Source organism: Perissodus microlepis, chromosome 4, assembly GCF_051167445.1.
Source record: "Perissodus microlepis isolate ML-2025 ecotype Zambia chromosome 4, ASM5116744v1, whole genome shotgun sequence".
NCBI lineage: Eukaryota > Metazoa > Chordata > Actinopteri > Cichliformes > Cichlidae > Perissodus > Perissodus microlepis.
The window spans coordinates 23262136-23280910 of NC_140464.1; the positions used below are offsets into that span (position 1 = coordinate 23262136).

At 45.9% G+C, this 18775-nt stretch overlaps 1 protein-coding gene across 3 annotated transcripts in view; it reads left to right on the forward strand.

The window, feature by feature from the left end:
• Positions 1-18420, forward strand: part of tnrc18 (trinucleotide repeat containing 18) — a 45861-nt gene extending 27441 nt beyond the window's left edge. The window contains exons 11-31 of one of the 3 annotated variants that reach the window (XR_014800108.1): positions 100-1077; positions 1162-1307; positions 1390-1523; positions 1660-1773; positions 1881-2061; positions 2152-2467; positions 3114-3326; positions 5940-6110; positions 6553-7028; positions 7412-7546; positions 8134-8275; positions 8368-8485; positions 9159-9234; positions 9370-9478; positions 9752-9868; positions 10388-10540; positions 11122-12875; positions 12979-13215; positions 13370-13444; positions 14247-17428; positions 17463-18420. Coding sequence is in view for 1 of the 3 variants with exons in the window: in XM_084926550.1 (XP_084782676.1) it covers positions 100-1077; positions 1162-1307; positions 1390-1523; positions 1660-1773; positions 1881-2061; positions 2152-2467; positions 3114-3326; positions 5940-6110; positions 6553-7028; positions 7412-7546; positions 8134-8275; positions 8368-8485; positions 9159-9234; positions 9370-9478; positions 9752-9868; positions 10388-10540; positions 11122-12875; positions 12979-13215; positions 13370-13444; positions 14247-14453 (5852 nt within the window). In the remaining 2 variants the exon portion in view is untranslated. Of the gene's footprint in view, positions 1-99; positions 1078-1161; positions 1308-1389; positions 1524-1659; positions 1774-1880; positions 2062-2151; positions 2468-3113; positions 3327-5939; positions 6111-6552; positions 7029-7411; positions 7547-8133; positions 8276-8367; positions 8486-9158; positions 9235-9369; positions 9479-9751; positions 9869-10387; positions 10541-11121; positions 12876-12978; positions 13216-13369; positions 13445-14246 lie in introns of all 3 variants that reach the window. The other 2 variants (XR_014800109.1, XM_084926550.1) reach the window with 2 other exon arrangements.
• The last annotated feature ends 355 nt before the right edge of the window (positions 18421-18775 follow it).

The following is an 18775-nucleotide window of genomic DNA, read 5'->3' on the forward strand; positions in this document are numbered from 1 at the left end:
AAACATAAAGTGTCTTAAGCAATGAATTAATCAGACCTACCTCCTGATATCAGACAAATTAGCTGTTCTAACTTATATTTTTGTTTGCCTTTGTGACAGATCTCCCTCCAGGTTATCCTTACCAGTCCATCACGGCCCCATTTGGCTCACCTTTTCCTCCTTATCACATCCCAACACCCATAGGGGAAAATGCAGAAACTGTCCCACCCCGTCGTGTCTGCTCTCCTGCTTTAGCTGCCCCTTTGCCCTCAGCCCATCTCCATTCAAGGCTTTTGGACACAGATATCATGCCTCAAAAGCTAGAGCAGTCAAAGTCGGGATCTTTCCTCAAACAGGAACCTGATGTGGAGCAGGGAAAGCTTGACATAACACCAGAGCCACTCGGACTTCTTCGGCAAAGCTGTAGTCCTGCCCAAGTCACCCAGGACAATGAAGAAGACAGGGAACCCCCAAAGCCACAGCCTCAACCGTTACCTCTGCATGTCCCTAGTCCTCCACCACAACGAGCCAGAGGGCTGGAAGTCAGGGAGGAAGAGAAGGAAGAAGGTCAAATCAAAATAGAAGTTTCAGCTTACTCATGTCTGACAGCATATTCTGAGCCTCCTACACTCACAGAAGCTGAACCTAAATCCAAGGTCATAAAGGATCCAGACCAAACACATTATGCAGAGTGCATCAGCACAGATTCAGACAGACAGGAACTGTCTCAGACATGTGCATCACTAGATCAAACCACCAGCGCTTCATGTGAACAGGAACAGCCAGACAGTCCAGTCATCTTGGATGCTCCGAGTCCAAAAGAAAGTCTTGTTGATCCTCCTCTCTATCCACTTCCTGCCCCTACCTCTCCACTTCCACTTGTCATCTGTTCAGAAGATCCCATGGCAGGGATGCTTGCCTTGCTGACAGCTAGTGAGATGGTCCATCCTCTATCCATCACCCCACCTGCCCCAACACTCATACCACAGATTGAAAGCTGCAGCACTGCAGGACCTATGGAGATGGTGGCGCTGGAGGGGATGGCCCTGCTTAGCCAAATGGCTCAGCAAGAGTTAGAAAACAGCCATAAGGAGCAAGGTAAGCAGTTTCTAACAGATGTAATAAACAGCTATTTATATTTATGAACTCCTCTAATTTTAGTTTTTTCTGCATCCCATCCAGATGTGACATTAGAGGGTCTAGACTGTCTTCTTGAAGCAGGCAAACAAATCCTTCTGGAGGCCATAGAGAAACAATCCCACATTGATCTGCCCAGAATGCTGGACCCCAACAAGAAGTACAGCTGGCGGCAGAGGAAAGAGGAGCCGGTGAGATCAAGAAACGTGTGGCCCACAATTGAAAATGAGCCAGTTTAGGAAATGTTTCTCACCTCGTTGCCTCTCTTTGCAGCTGTACAGTAAACTGCCTCTGGATGTGTTGGACACAATGGAAGTGGAACTCCGTGTCCGCTTGGCTGAGCTGCAGAAGACGTATAAAGAGAAGCAGAGAGAGCTCAGCAAGCTCCAGCGACGCAGAGACAAGCGGTAAGTTTTTTTTAACACTGCTTGCACACTTGCTATAAGAGTCACTACTACGCGAAATAATCACAAAACTGCGAAAAATGCTCCCATGCCTCCGCTCCTGGACTAACACACGCTTAAAATTGTTTTGTTGTGTCAGTGAGCGCCAGCTGCAGGAAGATGAGAGGCGCAGTCTGACCAGACGGGGTAGAGGGCGACCTAGAAAGAGGAAACACTTGGCCACACCCACCAAACTGGACAGCAGGCCTGGAAAGTGAGTGAACCCACAAATGTAATCTGCTGCTGACTTTTGCCGTTTGTTCTCCTTTACGCATGCTTTTCTATATGCATATTCAGCAAAGGTGGATATTTCTGTCCCAGGGTGGGTAGGGCGGTGCAATACTCGGAGGATTCTGAAGCAGGGGAAGGACAAAGAAAGAAGTTCCGGGTGTCCAGAGAAGAAGAGGAGACAGAGGCAGGAAGTGGAGGCTTGAAAGTGAAAAAGAAGAAAAAGAAGAAGAGCTGGAATGACACGGAGCCATCTACTAGTCATCCGCTGGAGGTAGGCTACCTGGAAGTGCATTTTTTTTGGCAGTAGGGTAATGCGACTGGTCTCGTATAATTAATGATGAGTCTATGGTGATGGTCTTAGGTGCTAAAGGCAAAGCGCGGCCTCCTATGTGAGCAGGAGCAGCTGGCGTCAGACCTCGACAGAGCGCTCTCTCTCTCGCAGCTCGGCTCTCTCGGCGCATCACGCAAATTCACCTCCAGCATGAAATCAGAGAAGTCAAAGAGCAAGTCTGTGGAAAGTCGACTCAAGGAGAGAGGAATCCACTCCTCGGTCAAAGCAGGAAAACACAAGATGGCTTCCAAGGCTTCTGCTTCAGATGCTGCCCGGAAAGTGAAAGGTCAGAAGAAGACAGCTTTGTTCTCTCCCATGAGATCAGAGCTCAGCAGCTGCTCTAACAGTGAGTACCTGGAGACAAAAAGTAGCTTCATGTGTCTTTTCCCCAACTGTCAACACAGCCTGAGTTATAGAGTGACCTACTTTTAGCTAATGCTGATACAGTGTCACTTTTTATATAATTCATGGTTAGACTTGGAAAATTAAAAGTGCAGCACATACTCATGTTTTATGCCACTTACGTCATTTTACATTTGTCAGTCACTGGCTTCAGCACACAGAAAAGTGCTGTAGAGATGGGAGTTGGGTCTGAAGTGGTGGGAATTAGATTTGCATGTGCAAGACTTCCACAGATAAAGTGCATCAGAACCACTGAGAGCAATTTAAAGGTGCACATGTGGATCAGTTTCTGGGTGACCTCCTTGATCACTCACTAATCTTGTCTTTTTTTGTCTGGCAATGATTTGCTTTCTTGCATTTTTCCCCATTTTCTTGACACATGCTTGTTGGTTAGATGGTGTAGAAAGTTAGATTATCTGCGGCTGACTAGTTCCAGATATGCTGGGCTTTGCTGCATTAGTTTAGAAAATAAAACATTAATCTCTGTGAGGCTGTGATATTGAAACCAAGCGGAAACTCTCTTTGTGTCTGAGTCTTTGTTTCCATCCTCATGACCTCATGAATGATTAACCGCACTCTCTCCACACCAGACTCCGATTCAGAGGAGCACACTTCTGCTCGAGGGGGCTGGCCCCCTCTCTCAGGGACGCGCTCCCACGGGAGTCTGCCCAGGAAGAGGCGGTCCACTTCATCGCCGACATCCCTGCTATCCAGTGAGAAATCTCAGAAGAAGAAACACAAGCACTTATCCCTACTGCTGGAGGAAGCGGGCCTCAGCTCCTCTGACGACTCCTTCGACCAAGGTTACTGACCAAATCTTAGAGCTATTCGCCGCTTGCTGTTGAGTCAGACATCACTGTGTCTTAGAGCTTGTGTCTTAGTTTGGTCTTCACTAAGGCAGCTTTTTTTGGGTTTTTTTTTTTTTTTAAGACTGTGCTTTTGCTTGACGATCTCTACCTCTCTCGCTGCTGGCCTCTCTGCAGAGTTGCCATATTTTTTTAAAACAAATGTTTACTTATTTCTACGGTGTTTTTTAATGCCTGGATTGCAAACTGTTTTGTAGCATTTGTACATTGAACATTTTGTGAATTGTGAATTTTTCGCCCCCTCATAAAATTGTATTGCAGTTTGACATCTATAAGCTTTATTAAAGGTGTTGATTTGATTGCTACAGAATGCAAAGCGCCGTGGTCCTTGTGTCTGCTTCATCTGTCTGTCCGTCTCTGTCAGTGCGTCCAGCTGCCCAAGTGCACCTCACACATCCTTTGAAGTGCTCTGTTCGTCAAATATCCCTGTGGATAGCTGGAAAATGGCTGTTCTGCTTAAGGGTTCACACTTGGAAAGCTAGAAGATGAATTCAGAGCACACAGAGCCCAGTCTGTTTGGACAGATAATTTCCTTGCTGCGCTTTTAAACGGTCATAAAATAGATGTGCAATGCTAGTGTTAGTCGTCGTGCTTCACTTTTGTTTTTAGACCAACGCTTCTTGAGCATGTGGCCTGGTGTTTGACGTTTTTGGGGGAAAAATGACCCAAGAGTGATTTTGGGATATTTGGACAATAGAGCTCCTCCTGTGTGTCTACTAAACCTTCAAATAACCCTTTTCCCTTTACGTTGCTGTCTCCGACACCTTGCTCTGTCCTCTCACCTTTGACCCCCACCCCCATCCCCTTCCTGCCCTACTCATGATGCTTTTAAGTGTCTCAGCCTGTTCCATGTGCTTGTGCTGCTGCTACTGCGACATTACAGAAGCTTGGCGAGGACTAGCGCAGCCTTGAGCCTACACTACCGCGCCATGGCCATTCTGCGCTGTGGCTAAAGCTTTGCTTAAGCTAGACTGGGCTAAGGCCAGGCTACGTTACGGCTAGGCTCTCGCCGCTGCGCTGCCCCGCCCCACCCTGTCTGAGGCCACACCCCTGTCACCTGCTCTGTAAGTAGGATGTGCCCCTCCCTCAATTTTATTATTGACTAACATGGACTATGCTGAAATTGAAATGCCTACAGAGAATATTAACTTTTTTGGGGGGGAGGGGTTTGTTTTGTTTTTTTTGTATTGTTCACATAATTTGGAGCTCTAGCGGTAGCCATGGTTACCCCCACCTACCAAGTTAATGTCTACTGATGGCTTGTAAAAGTTTAAAGAGACACATTTGGTGTTGGTTGGGAACAGAGGATGTAACCATGGATAATTAAACCACATAAGGGGCCTCACAGGGCTGTCCTCTCAGTGCCTGCTTGTCCTAACGTCTGTCTGCTACTGTTAACACACAGTGGATTCACAGTACAACATGTGCACCAGATTTGGTTTCTAAAAGTAACTGTTAGAGCCTCGAAACAAGTCTTTAAATGTTTTTGTTCTTGTCTCGAGCTGCAGTGAAAGTAAACTGTACAATTAATTGGGGTTAAAGCCTAAAAACCCTGCAGTGACTGGCAGGTATGCTCCAGGGCAACCTGACAGCACAGTCACCTCTGATTCTTCTTAGAACTGAGGCTTTGAACACAAAAATCCAGAACCACTTGATTTTCAGCCTAGTAATGAGTTTCCTTTCCCTAACATTTTTTTTTATAGTTCTGTGCTTTAGTATCACTTAAATCCCAAAGTTATAGCCTTTTAATAATTTTACAGCTCTTAAATGTACTGTGTATCCACCCTCCATGTTAACACTAACCCCCTCTGTTCATGAACTGCTAACTGCCAGCTACATGCAGCTAACAGCCACTATGCTACACTCTGAGTGTGTGTGTGTCTCTTTGTGTACTCTTCTGGCTTGTCAGAGGAGGAGCAGCTTCTATTTTATTTCCATGATGTTTTTATTTTTCCAATAATAACTAATATCCCAGTCAGCACACGCGGGTCTTACTGACTTTGTGGGGACCTTAATCTGTTTCACCACTTACATTATGGGGACATAACTACTTAATGGGACCTCATGATGCAATGAATACATTTGAAGGTAAAGTGATGTTTTCAGGATAGGTTTAGGTTGGGATTAGGTTCAGGCAAGCTACAGCTAAGGTTATATGAAATTTCCAGTGTAAGTCAATATAACGTCCTCTGAAATCAGCTGTGGTGGGTGTGTGTGTGGCTCAGATGCATGTTTATGGTTGATTTTTCTTGCTGTTGCTTTCTCGTGCAGCTTTACATAAAGGCGGGCTGCGGCGGTTCAGACAGTGGATCTCCTCTCTCTCCACTGTTGTTTCTCTCCCGCCTACACGTTAATGTGTGTTTATGTGTACTTGTGTAGACACATAGTTAAAGATCAGGGCTGCTGCAATAGCGGTGTTATTTCTTTTGTTAATTAGCCCTCTCTGTGGTGCACTCTCTCTGCAACAGTAGGAAGCGATCTGACCTTTGGTCCAGACCTCCTGCCGTGAACACATTTGTCTCTGAGCTGGAAATCTTTTCTCTGATGCAGAAACCTCCGAGGACGAGGAGGAGGAAGAGTCGGATTCAGACGACGACCCCGGTTGTGAGGAGAGCGGGCTGGGTCTGCTGGCCAGGTTTGCGGCGAGTGCGCTCCCTGTCAGCTCGGCCTCTTTGAGCCTCCACCACGACAGCAAACACTGCAGCAGGCAAAGCACTCTGGGTAAAAGATCTTACACACAAATGAGCTGTGAACTGATGTGCCTTCTCTCTCCTTTTGTTTTAATGCAGACAGACCCGGTTCACTCTGCTTAAACTGATTTCACACATTCCCCCGATGGCCTTTAACTCTATTGTGGTTTTTTTGTGGTTGAGCAGATTCACCACCTGAGCATTCGTTCAGGATTTTCTTATCGATTGAAGGTTAAATTTTAATTCATTTCTAATTGTCACAGCAAGGGTGTGTGTAACGGTTCACCCTTGAATTATGTATTAGTTTCAAACTAATCAATACTCCTATTCACAGAGTTATTGATTTCAGGCAATCTACCACTTCAGTTCGTTAATGACTGGATGTTTATGGGAGGAGTCTAGTTTTATGCATGTGTGAGAGATACATAGGAAGAGTTTTTACCATCCTATGACCCTCTCCTCACCTCCTACAGGTTCAACAGAGTGCGAGTGGTCAGACTCTGGCTCGGACGTGCGGTTAAGGAAGTTCCCTTCTCTGCTGCACGGAAAACGCTCCGCCCCCGAGCTCCCCCTTTTGCCACCAGCGACCCGCCGCGTTGACCAGAGTAGCCCCACCAAGCGAGACGAGGCGCTGCCAGTCAAACGCAAACCTCTGCCCAAATCACGCCCTACGCCTCGCTCACCCCGGAGATTTAGTTTCGACCTCGCCAGCAGCTCTGGCTTCGGAGGTTTCAGCGAGGATGAGGGCTGGAACCGCCGACGCAGCGAGAGGATTTTTCTCCACGATGCCACGGTTTCAGCAAATCAGATGTCGGTGTCAGCCTCCACCCCTTCCACCAGTCAGAGCTCCTCGTCCTCCTCCACCAGCTCGGCCCCACCGCTCACACCGAAGGCCGTCTCCAGACCGAAGCCCACTCAGCCCAGCAGAGACGGGAAAGACGTGGTGAAAGTATGTCAAGAAGTCACTGAGCTGTTACCGGCTCAGACTGAACAGCAAAATCACACCTTTTCCCCCTCTCCTCTCACTCCACATCTTTTCTACTATCTTTTCGCCCCCTTGTTCAGACTCCTGCTCCCTCGCATCCTTTTTTCTATTGCAATGTTTGCTAGTGTGTGTGTTTAGGAGTGTATGTCAGAGCGCCAGCAGGGTTTCAGTCAGTGCAGCACTCCCCTGCTGTCTGCGGCGTGTTGCTGACAAGAAAGGACAACTGCAGGCGGCTTGGATGCACCCCCCCCCCCCCCCCCCCCCCCGTGTGTGTGTGATTCTGCCCAACAGAACCTCGGTGACATAATTTATTCATATGCATGTTTTTAACTGTGTTGTAAAAACAGAAAAAGAAGCTGAAGGACTCTCCTCTGCCTGTGAGCCCGTCCACTCTGTGCAGTCCAGTCACAGACAGCCCTGCACCGCTGAGCCTCAGCCTGGCACGTAAGAGTCAACCAAAACCCAAGACCAAAGCCAGAGAGGTCAGTATGATGATAAATTTGCTGCAAAGATGCGAACTTAATTATGCTGACGAGGACAAAGCCAGATCTTTAAAGTTATTGGACCTAATAGTGCAAAAGGTACTTTGAGGCTTGGCGTGCGTGCGTGCGTGCGTGCGTGCGTGTGTGTGTACACAGTATCAAAAGGTCTTCAGAAACAAACTAATAGCTTGTGTTGGATTTAACACTTTTGTTTTGTTACTGAGGGGAAAGAGTAAACCTAATTGTGTGATTTCTGCCAAAGTGTTGTATTTCTCACCATCTGCCGCCAGACAAAACTTGAGTTTGCTTTGGAAAAGGAAGCAGAAGTGTGTGCAGGGCTCTTTGTGCTGGTGGAGATCATTTATTCGACAGCATAAGTGTTGTAATATGCTACTGTTTGTGTGTGAAAAGTTTATTTGTGATGTGTCAGCCTGGTGATTTGGTGGAGTGCCACAGGTCAACATTAAGTAGAAAAGCCACTGTGTCGTGGGGGAATCACTCTTGTTCCAGAATAATTTGATTGTAAGGAAAATGACATCATCATGGTTTTTTGGGAATCTAATCAAATCTGCTTGTTTGTGTTGCAGCCTTCCAGGGGTGCGGTGAGCCGGCTGATGGAGAGCATGGCGGCAGACGAAGACTTCGAACACAACCAAGACAGCAGCTTCAGCGAGGACGAACTCCTCCCAGCACGAAGCAGCAGCGTGTCAGAGAGTGTCTCGACTCCCGGTCAGTGGCCGCAGACTCGAACCTCAGATTGTCACACATGCTAAAATGATAGCATGTATATTTATTACTGTTTGGGGTGGTGTTGTGTTCAGCTCCAGTGCAGTGTGTGCTGGATAAGGACTCTCTGGTGGACGGACTCAGAGTATTGATCCCGATGGACGACCAGCTACTGTACGCAGGACATGTGAACACTGTACACTCCCCTGACATGTGAGTACACATTAGCAGACTTGTAAGTAGAGGGAAAAACATGTGAGGCGTTTGAACACCTTCTTAGCTTAGCATAAAAGTTTGAAGCGAGCTTTCTCAGTAGAAGTTGTAAACACAAGAAAAGCCTAAAAGTTCATGCTGCCTGTCACATTTTCCAAAGCTGTCCAGTGGCCCGAATTGGGATCTTTACCAGGCCAATTTTTGCCCTTGGGCCTTATGTTTGACAGCCCCTGCTTTAACCACACACATGCATTCACACAAACATGGAAAAATGAAAACATTAAACATGACATTTCACTGATGAGTTTTTGACCCACTCCCACTGTCGACATGAAATTTCACATCTCTGTGTTAATTTGGATCCCGTATGGTTATGTTAGACAGATATTTTTGACCCTGTGGTTGTTCTTGCTACAAATAAGTACCACCAAAACCACATTTTGCCACAATGACACTCACACAAAGTGAAAACAATAGTAAAGAGAGTGGGTTCCTCTATCTGCTACACTTCAAGCTCTATCAAGATATGGCCTAAGCTCTGGTTCTGACAAAGAGACCACTCACACTTCCAAGAACGCTGCTGTGGCTCAGGAGACTGTCTGACAGTGTTGTTAAAAGCAATGACCCTTGCTCGATGACCCCAAGCTTTTGACCAACTCCCCTTTTCCCACAGATACAGTGTGGTGGTGGAGGGGGAGCGAGGAAACCGACCGCACATCTACTGCTTGGAACAACTACTCCAGGAGGCTGTGAGTATCTATGTGAAATATGTCAGGTGTAAAGAGTAGCAAAAATAAAAGTATTGTGTTCATATGCAAAGGGAAGTATGAAATAGTTTGATGCTTTAGCTTGCCATATAAGAGTTCCTACTTCTGTGTGTACAGATCATTGATGTGAAGCCTCCATCCGTGCGCTATCTCCCTGAGGGCACCCGCATCGCTGCCTACTGGAGCCAGCAGTACCGCTGTCTTTACCCCGGCACTGTTGTCAACGGTGCGACAAGAGCACAAACAGCCACCACTTCAATGATAGGATTCATAAGCAAGTTACATTGTTGCCAGCAGCACAAACAAATGCAAACGATCTTAGCAGAGCTGCACTTTCATTGTAGGGATGTTACTGTCTTGGAGATTGTAAAGGAAACGTAACTGGTCTGGATTCTGTTCTTGACTTCAGATCGAAACATGCTACATCAGCCCTTTTAATCTAATCTAACCAGATACAATCGTTCCTGCTGACCTGCGCATTTTCGTTTCTTCCAAACAGGAAGTTCAGACATCGATGAGAATGACGATCTCATCACGGTGGAGTTTGACGATGGCGACACCGGCCGCATCCCTCTCTCACACATCAGACTGCTGCCGCCAGACTACAAGATCCACTGTGAGCACGAAATATGCACACAACGCAGTGTGAAAGGTTTAGCACCAGAGACACTCAGATTAGTCTTGGAGAAGGAGAAGGGGGAGTCTGCACGCTCTCTCGGGCTCTCTTTTACATTTGAATTTTGTCTGTTTTTCTCCCATAAAATGCTCTTATACGCTACACTGGCCTTTTTAAACTGCCGTGTGTGAAGCCAGATTCAGGCGTCAAAAGCAGTGAGAAAAACGGGGACCATGAAGCACATTGCTCCCTAAAAAAACTGAACATATTTAATGATCACCGAGTCCTAATCCCCGTGTTTCTCTTTGGGAACTTGTAATAAGCAAGGTGCTTCCAACACTTCCTGAGTGGATGAAGACAGTAGAGTGTATGCTCATACATAACAGTATCCTAAGCATCTTAGCCCAGTTTGCACATTGCAGACAACCAACATGAGCCCCCAGCCCCCTGAAATCTCCTGCATTCATTATTAAAAGTGTGAAAAGCGCAAACTTTAAATCCTTGTCTTCTACTGTAAAGGTGCCGAACCATCCCCGGCTCTGCTCGTGGCCAGCTGTTCCAGGAGGAGGGTCCGCAAATGCAGCAAAGAGGGTAAAGAGGCGGGAGCAAAGCCAGAGGAGACCACACCCAAGATCAAGGGAAAACCTGGTCGCAAACCAAAACCCAAACCAGGTGAGCCAAACAAAGTACTAATACCATCACATTGTCACGAACTCCTCAACTTTCTGCTTTAATCTGAGTCTCTGCGTACATTTTTACATGCTTGAGACTTTTTGTTTATCAGAGATAATAACAGAAACACTTCTGTGTGGTTTCTTTCTGCATTTATGAGAGAGACCACTTTCGATGAGTCACGTTTTTAAAACAACAGAACCAGCAAAAATAGCTTGAGGTTCAGAAGTGTCAGACATCTCTAGTTTGACCATGTGTGTCATCTCTGATGTCAGTTTAATGAATCTACTCAAACTGCTGCTGTGCTGTTCTGTGAAGCTCGCAGCCTGTAGCTTTAACTGTAATAAAAAGCACACCGCTTGTCCGATTTGCTGACGCTGCCACGTTTTGACTGGGTAAGCAGTTCTTAGATGTAATATTTTCATTTTAGAAACGTTTGCTTGCTGATCTGTCTACCCTGCTCAGCATGACGAGCTGCAGACCACAAAAGTCACGAAGCCACACAATGGAAATGTCAGCAAATGCGGAGTAAAGCAGGAAATAAAATTACATTTGTATTGTTTTTCCTCTTTTCCCCACAGAGAGCTCCATGAACTCAGACGGTCGGGAGAAAGCTGATCCTCCACCTTCCTCCACCCAGCCTGTTGAAAGACCCCAGGCTCCAGCCAAGGCCGCCCAGGAGCGACCCTCCTCTGTCCAGAAACCAGCTCAGGAGAAACCCCGCCCTGCATCCCGGCCAACACTGGGAACCCAAACAAAACCAGGCCGAAAGAGCTCCGCTACATCCCCAACAAGCAGCCCTACGCTTTCCAGTCCAGTGCCCAGGAAGAGCAGTCCGGCGCAGCCTCCAGCTTCTAAAGCAGCTCGTTCTCTCCCTCCCTCGCTCTACCCCTCCACCTACGGTAAGGTCCTGACTGTGGATCTGTACAGCGAGCCAAACCTCAGCTCGTACAACAGCCAGCGCAGAGAGAGGGAGAATAACAGCAATGTCAGTCCTACTGCAAACAGGCCAATGTCTAGGCCCAGTATAACTGCTTCATCTACTGCATCCAAGCCTGCTGCGTCATCCACACCCAGACCTACTTCTAGTTCCTCGCCTAAAACCAAACCCTCCTCAGACCATCACAGCAGCTCTAGACCCAGCCTAAACTCGGGACTCATGCCCAGCCCCATTTCTAGGCTGTCAGCAGGCAAAGCCAGCTCTTCTCTGACTCCCAGACCTTCATCATCATCTTCAATATCGTCATCCTCTGCTCCCAGACCTAAAATCAAGATGCCGTCCGACCAGCTGTCGTCCAGGCCGAGCTCCATCTCCAGGCCCAAGACCAGCTCTGGGCAGGGTGATGTGAGGCGGAAGTCTCTCTCCGCAGAGCCCCTCGTGAAGCTCGACCACGAAGGAGTCACCTCCCCTAAAACTAAGAAGACGAAGGCTCTGATGTTGCTAGAAGGTCGTGAAGTTAGGCGAGACCACACCCCCATTAGCACAGCCACAGCCAATCAAAAGCTACTAAAGCCTAAAGTGAGAGCTCCGGGTAGTGAGACTGGTGTGCCAGACAAGGACTCAACCTACAAAGCTCCAATGATGGCTAAAGAGAAGGCAGACAGTCGTGGAGGTAGAGGACAGGAGGTGGACACAAGAGAGGAGAAAGGTAAAAAGGAGGAGAAAAAGGAGGTGGAGAAGAGGGAGGGAAGAAAGATGAAAGAGGAGTCTCAGAGCAGCAGCAGCTCAGACTCAGAGGAAGAAGGAGAGAAAGGGAAAATCAAGAAAAAGAAGAAATGCACCTCAAGCTGCTCTTCATCGTCTTCGTCCTGCTCTGGTTCTTCCTCATCTTCTTCCTCGTCGTCATCTTCATCATCATCTTCATCGACTGACGACTCCTCCTGCAGCTCAGATGAAGAGAGGACTCCTACACCTCCACCAGCCTCAGTCCAGAAGCCTCCAGAACAAGATAAACCTAAAGAAGAAGCAAAAGAAGAGGAGGAGGAAGAGGAGGTGAAGAAAGAGGTTGAGGTGAAAATGGAGGAAGAAGAACTGTCTCCACCACCACAGTCTCCCTCCCCTTCAGCCTCTCCAACAGCTGCTGCTCCTGCTCCCTCTAAACCGGCTAAGCCAGCCACCGGAAAGGGCTCTGGACAAAGGGGTCGTCCTCCAAAACCAAAGCCCAGTGGAGGAGAGGGGAAAGCGGGGAGGCCAAAGAGGAGAGAGGGGGTCCACCTTCCCACGACTAAGGAGCTGGCTAAACGTCAGAGGCTTCCAAGTGTGGAGAACAGGCCCAAAATTTCAGCTTTCCTTCCTGCACGACAGCTCTGGAAGTGGTTTGGGAAACCCACTCAGGTGAGGAGAAAAATCTTTTTCTATCATGTAGGAAAAAAATCAATGAAATGTAGATATCGCTCTTTTCACTCTGTGACCAACGTGTCCTTTGTGGCCCCTCCAGAGACGCGGCATGAAGGGCAAGGCTAAGAAGCTCTTCTACAAAGCCATTGTGCGTGGCAGAGAAATGATCCGCATCGGGGACTGTGCAGTGTTCCTGTCCGCCGGCCGCCCCAACCTGCCCTTCATCGGTCGCATCCAGAGCATGTGGGAGTCCTGGGGCAGCAACATGGTGGTCAGGGTCAACTGGTTCTATCATCCAGAGGAGACGAACCCCGGCAAGAAACTCACAGACAAGAAGGTAGAAGTTTGTGCTCAACACTGATCAAAGGTTTATAAAGAAAGACAGCGTTAATGTACTACACTTTTTTTTTTTATAGAGGTTTATAAAAATGTGTAAGTGTTTGAGGAGCTTCCAGCTTTGTGTCCTAAGTGTAAGATTGCTTCCTCTGCAGAACTGGGATCAGATATGCGGTCAGTCTTTACCAGCAGCTCTGCACTCTTCCATCCAGAGGAAAGACTTTATGGAGGTAAGGAAAAGTTTTATCTCTGAACTTCAGACTTCATATTCTACTGCTGCTTATTCCAGTATGGGCAAACTGACAAAGTGTACTTAAATGGATTCACAACCAGGAAAAATACAACTGAATACAGCCATAAATAATCCTGTTGGTTGGAAAAGGAAAACTTCATACAGTGTTCTTTCTTATTTGTAATAAAATAACTTTCTATAAAAGAAAATTTCACTACTATTTGGTCCTGCTACATATTTTGCATGCTAGTCTTGAGCCACTGCCGATCTGTATTAGCCAGAACACAATGTTTAACATCAGCTGTAATCCCAAAGCTAGTCCATTTTAGCTAGCATGCTAACACTAACTTTCTTTGCTACCTCACTGTAACTGAGAGATCAATAATAATCGCTTTTTAGGACAAAATAAAATAGCACTAGAAAGAAAAGACAAGTTATATAATAACTCACCGTCACGGCAGATGGCTCCCCCTCCCTGAGCTGGGTCCTCTAGGAGGCTTCTTCCTGTCAAAAGGGAGTTTTTCCTTCCCGCTGTCACAAAATACTTGCTCAAACGGTCAGCTTGTTAGGGTTTTCTCTCTATTATTGTAGTCTTAACCCTTAAGTCTAGCATGAGCCACTGCTGAACTCAATAACAGACAAGTATTTGCTTCTTGGGCTCTTAGCTGTAGAAGTAGTGGCTCGTTTTCTTCAGTCAGGGTGATTAGCCTTTGTTGTTATTTACCATTTATGTGTTAGTGTTGAGTTGTCTGATGAATGCGGGCTACAAAAGCAGTAAACACAGCCTGTGTCTGTCGCAGCGCGCCCTCTACCAGTCGTCTCACAGCGACGAGAACGACGTGCAGACGGTCAGCCACAAGTGCCTGGTGGTGAGCGTGGAGGAGTACGAGCAGATGACCCACACTCGCCGCTACGCCGACAGCGAGGACCTCTACTACTTGGCCGGCACCTACGAACCCACCACGGGGATGATCTTCAACACCGATGGAGTTCCAGTCATCTGCTAAGAAAAGAAAAGAAAAGGAAAGAGAAACTCACTACGAGTTGATAAAACCAAATTGCGACCCGGCTTACTTTGGACCTCACTGGGAAGGAGTCAGTACCCAACCTGTCAAATCACTGATTTTCACTGGCGGTGGATCTTTTCACAGACTCCATGAACAGAACTGCTCTGAAACACTTTAAGTAAAACAAAAAAAAGCAAAAAATTAAGAAGAAGACAGTTATGAACAGCTACTACTACAGAAACTGGAGACACTATGTAGACAGTATTAGAAGAAACGAGTCTCTTGAAACATTTGCACACACGAACGTCATGAACACGCTTCTGTTTTCCTTGTTGTGTTCATGGGAAAGCTTTTCGAACACGCATGAACACTTCGGTCTCCTTTTACAAGTAAATGCACCCTGTCTAAAGAGACACACGTACGCTCACACGTGCACAAACACAATGTAAATACAGACGCCATGTGACACAGTTATATAGAGGACAATAATGAGTGTTTTTATTTTCATCTAATAGATTTATGTCCGAGTACTTTTTTCTAAAGAGGTAAACAGTCAAGAAGCTTTAATGAACTGTGAATGAAGATGCAGGAGCTGCAGGCCTGTGTCAGTCTGTCCACCCCCAAACCTGCCCCCTGCCCACCCACACACGCTCCGGCTAAACGGACAGACGGACCCCGCTGGTGTGATGTTGTGATTATGTTGCCATGGTGATGTTACAGTCATGTTACAGTTATATAAATGTATCTACAGAACAGCAGGAGCGACAGACAAAGAGAGAAGGAGATGCACAGAAAGAGAGAGGTAGACTCCTCCTTACCAGAGAGCACTTAAAAAAAAAAAAAACACTTAAAAATCTATCCGTTTTTAATTTAAACGCCCCTCCTCCTCCCACACAATCCCCCTTGACAATCCTAACTTGGGCAGACAAAACTGCCCGTGCGCTTCTAAAAACTTCCTGCTCCCTCAGAGACTCAGGCTAAAGAGAGAGGAAGGATCTTGTACTATTAAAAGCACTTCTCATTTTCATCTTTGAGCTCCTTGTTTTTAAAGAGGGGGGGGAGACGAAAAATCCACCCCGAAAACACGCAAACACTAGAAAACAAAAGCAGCTGCTGTGGAAGTGTGCTGCATTTTGTTGTTTGCCCGTTTTGTTTCAACGCTTGGAGAAGTGGACCCCAAAGGAGGCGCAGACATGAGATGTGGTGCCTTAAAGGCCTGTCTGGATTTTTTTTTTTTTTTTTAAATAAAAGCATCCTGGGAAATGTAGGCCACCTCTCTTTTTACTTTACAAACAAAATGGGTAACCAAGAAAAAAATAAACCACAACACTTGATGAAAAAGGAGATCTGTGAATGCACTGCGTGATATAAGCTAATGTATCAGCAGTGCAGGATTCCCAATGGGTGGATTTTTTCCCTCCTCCTCCTCCTTTGTTTTTTTGGTTCTGTTTTTTTATTTAAGGTTGTGAGCGCTGCAGCCGGTCTGAGAAGCATCAAGGTCATGCCTCTGATATTCGCCACGAAGCTGCCAGCACTCGTTAGATCAACATAATTCAGTTGTAACACTCCTCTTCCGCAGTCTGCAGCGTTTGCAACCTCCAAATGTCCTGCGCTTGGATGCATTTTATTTTATTTTTTTTCTTTTGCTTCTGCTGTTTTATGGATGTTCATCGTTTTAGCCTCTTTAATCACATTTTGCCCTCCAAGCAATCATCTTTAACAAGAGTGCACTTTGAATGAGCTCCGCTGCAGAGGAGAGTCTTGTATGTTTTCCTAAAGTATTTACTAACCCGCCCCCCCAAAAAAACCTCCCGCTGCTGTCACCGTCTCTTCTCTGCACGCCACCGTTCCCCCGTCAGAAACAAGCAGCGACACATTCGTCTTGTTTTGACGTTGTTGTTTTTTTGTTGTTGTTAATTCTGTGTGCCTCGTTTCACCGTTTTTTAGTGGGAGACTGTTGAATGTCGTGCTCAGGATTGTGAGCATTTTGAGAGGCCTTACTCTCCCAGGCCTTATGATGATTATGATGATTCGCCAAATCTTTTACACCCCTCCTGCCCCCCCCCTCCCCCTCCCCCTCCTCGAGTCCTGCACCTTCAGGAGGAATAATCAGATATGCTCCCAGTCTGCTGGGAAAACGCCTTCTTTATGATCATGTTTTAGTTTTGCAACCTATCCAACCGACCCGGAGCTCTTAACCGACTTTACTTACTTTGTTGTGTATAATTTGTATTGGATATAACCATATCTTCTGCATACAGTATATCAGTGTATGTATACATGCAGTGTATGGTAGCTGTATGCTGTATAAACATGTAGGTTTTAAACATGTTGCCCTCTCTGCTTTGCTGCAGAGTTTAAAAAATTGTCTTGTTGATATTCAATAGGTTTAATATTTTCTACTCTTGTTGAGCTCTTATGTCTAGATGTGACTAATTTTTATCATACCCTATATGTCATGTTTTTAAGTCACTCTGGAGGACAACCCCACATGTCCCTGTTGTTAATGTGGCAGCAGTGCCAGCACAGTAACAATTGCATATGCATTTATATATATAATCCAGATGTGATAGCCACAGAGTAAAAGAGAAAGTTTGATAATGTGCTGCTAGTTTATTAGTATTTAAAATAAATAAATAAATGAATCAGGTACAGAGTGAGTCCATGTGCCACTTTCTGAGATTGCTAAAATCTTATCTGCTAAAGCCCCACCTGCTCCTGTCGGTTCATTTCAGACTAAAACTCGATGCATTTCTGCAGATAAACGTTTTTAAATGACAGGCAGGCCGAAAGTGTCTCGGCTCGTTGGCGTTTGGATGTGTGGGAGCATCGTGGATACACAGGTCGCACCGGTGTTTGCAGAGTGAACAAGCGCCGTATTAAAGTGCCCGTTACGAATGTTTGTTTACCCCTGGAGCTGCTCAAGCACTTTTTTTTCTGTGTGTGTGTGTGTGTGTGTGTGTGTGTGTGTGTGTGTGTGTGTGTGTGTGTGTGTGTGTGTGTGTGTAGGACAGAGGTAAGGAGACTGATAAGACATCAAGCTCTTATCTCCTGCTGTCACCACACACACACACACACACACACACACTCTTACACACCCTTACACACCCTAGTAACCCTTAAAGGTGTGTTTTATTGCCTTCCAATCTCTATTTGCCCCCCAATCTCCAAATCTCCATCCAAAGCCCAGCCTTAGGCCTTCATACAGGGTCCAACACAAACACAGACACACACTTATTTCCCATTTCGCCTTCAATTTTTTTTTGTTTTTATTTTTTGGTCATACATTTTAAGGGTCTGACTTTGTATATGTTCTGTTTATCATTGTTTGTCTTATTTCGGCTTTGTATTCGATTATTTGCTGTGATTGCTTTTTTGCATCCCCCTCCACCCCCACACCCTTCCCCTTTTTTTTTTTTTTTTTTTTTTTTTTTTGCATGTTTCTGCCCCCCCCCCCGCTTCCCCTCTCTGAACAATCGTCCACGCCTCTCAAGCAATACTGCTGACTGGCACTGGGAGCTAGCTGCTAGAGAGAGAGAGGAATGGGAGAGAGCGAGCAAAAGAGAGAATGAGAGAGAGAGAGAGAGAGAGAGAGAGGTGGACTGGAGGCTGGTTCTTCGTCTGCTGTTCCTTCAGTATCGTTATCGTCCTGTTACAGAAAAGATTATTTTGAAAATAAATAGAAAAATCATCTAAGTTTTGTAAATGATCCTTCACTGTCGGGGGGAGAAAAAGCTATCAGAATATACTTTGTACACATGTCTAATCTTGTAAAAAAATGCAAAAAGAATACATTTTAGAGAGAAATCTGAAACCTGATATATTCTGTCACCCTATACTGTATGTGTAAGGAACTGTTCTTTTTTTCTCTTTTTTTACAGACAGCAACCACGTTTATCAGTGTTTCTTTGAAATTGTTTTAGTAACTCAATATTTTATAGGCAATCAATAAACAGATGGAACTGTATGTCTCTGACTCTCTGATTTGAAAACAATGTTTTTCATTTGACTAAAGGTGCAGACGCTCGTGTTCTGGAGCTGTTTAATATTTTCCTATAAATTGATTCATTTTTAGAAACTTATAATTAATTCATTTACAAAGCATAGCAACAGGCACTGCTTTGTGGAAGCTGCCATGTTGTCCCGCCATCTTGAATACGGTGGCCAAAAGGGACATCACAGTTCAGGTTAGGCTCGAGTGATTTGATTACATTCTCACATCGAGTGTTTTTTGCTAACATCCACTTTAAAGAAAGTTTTACTAACAGCGGCACTTACAGAAACATTCAGGATGTCCTCAACAACTCACCTCTGTACCTCTG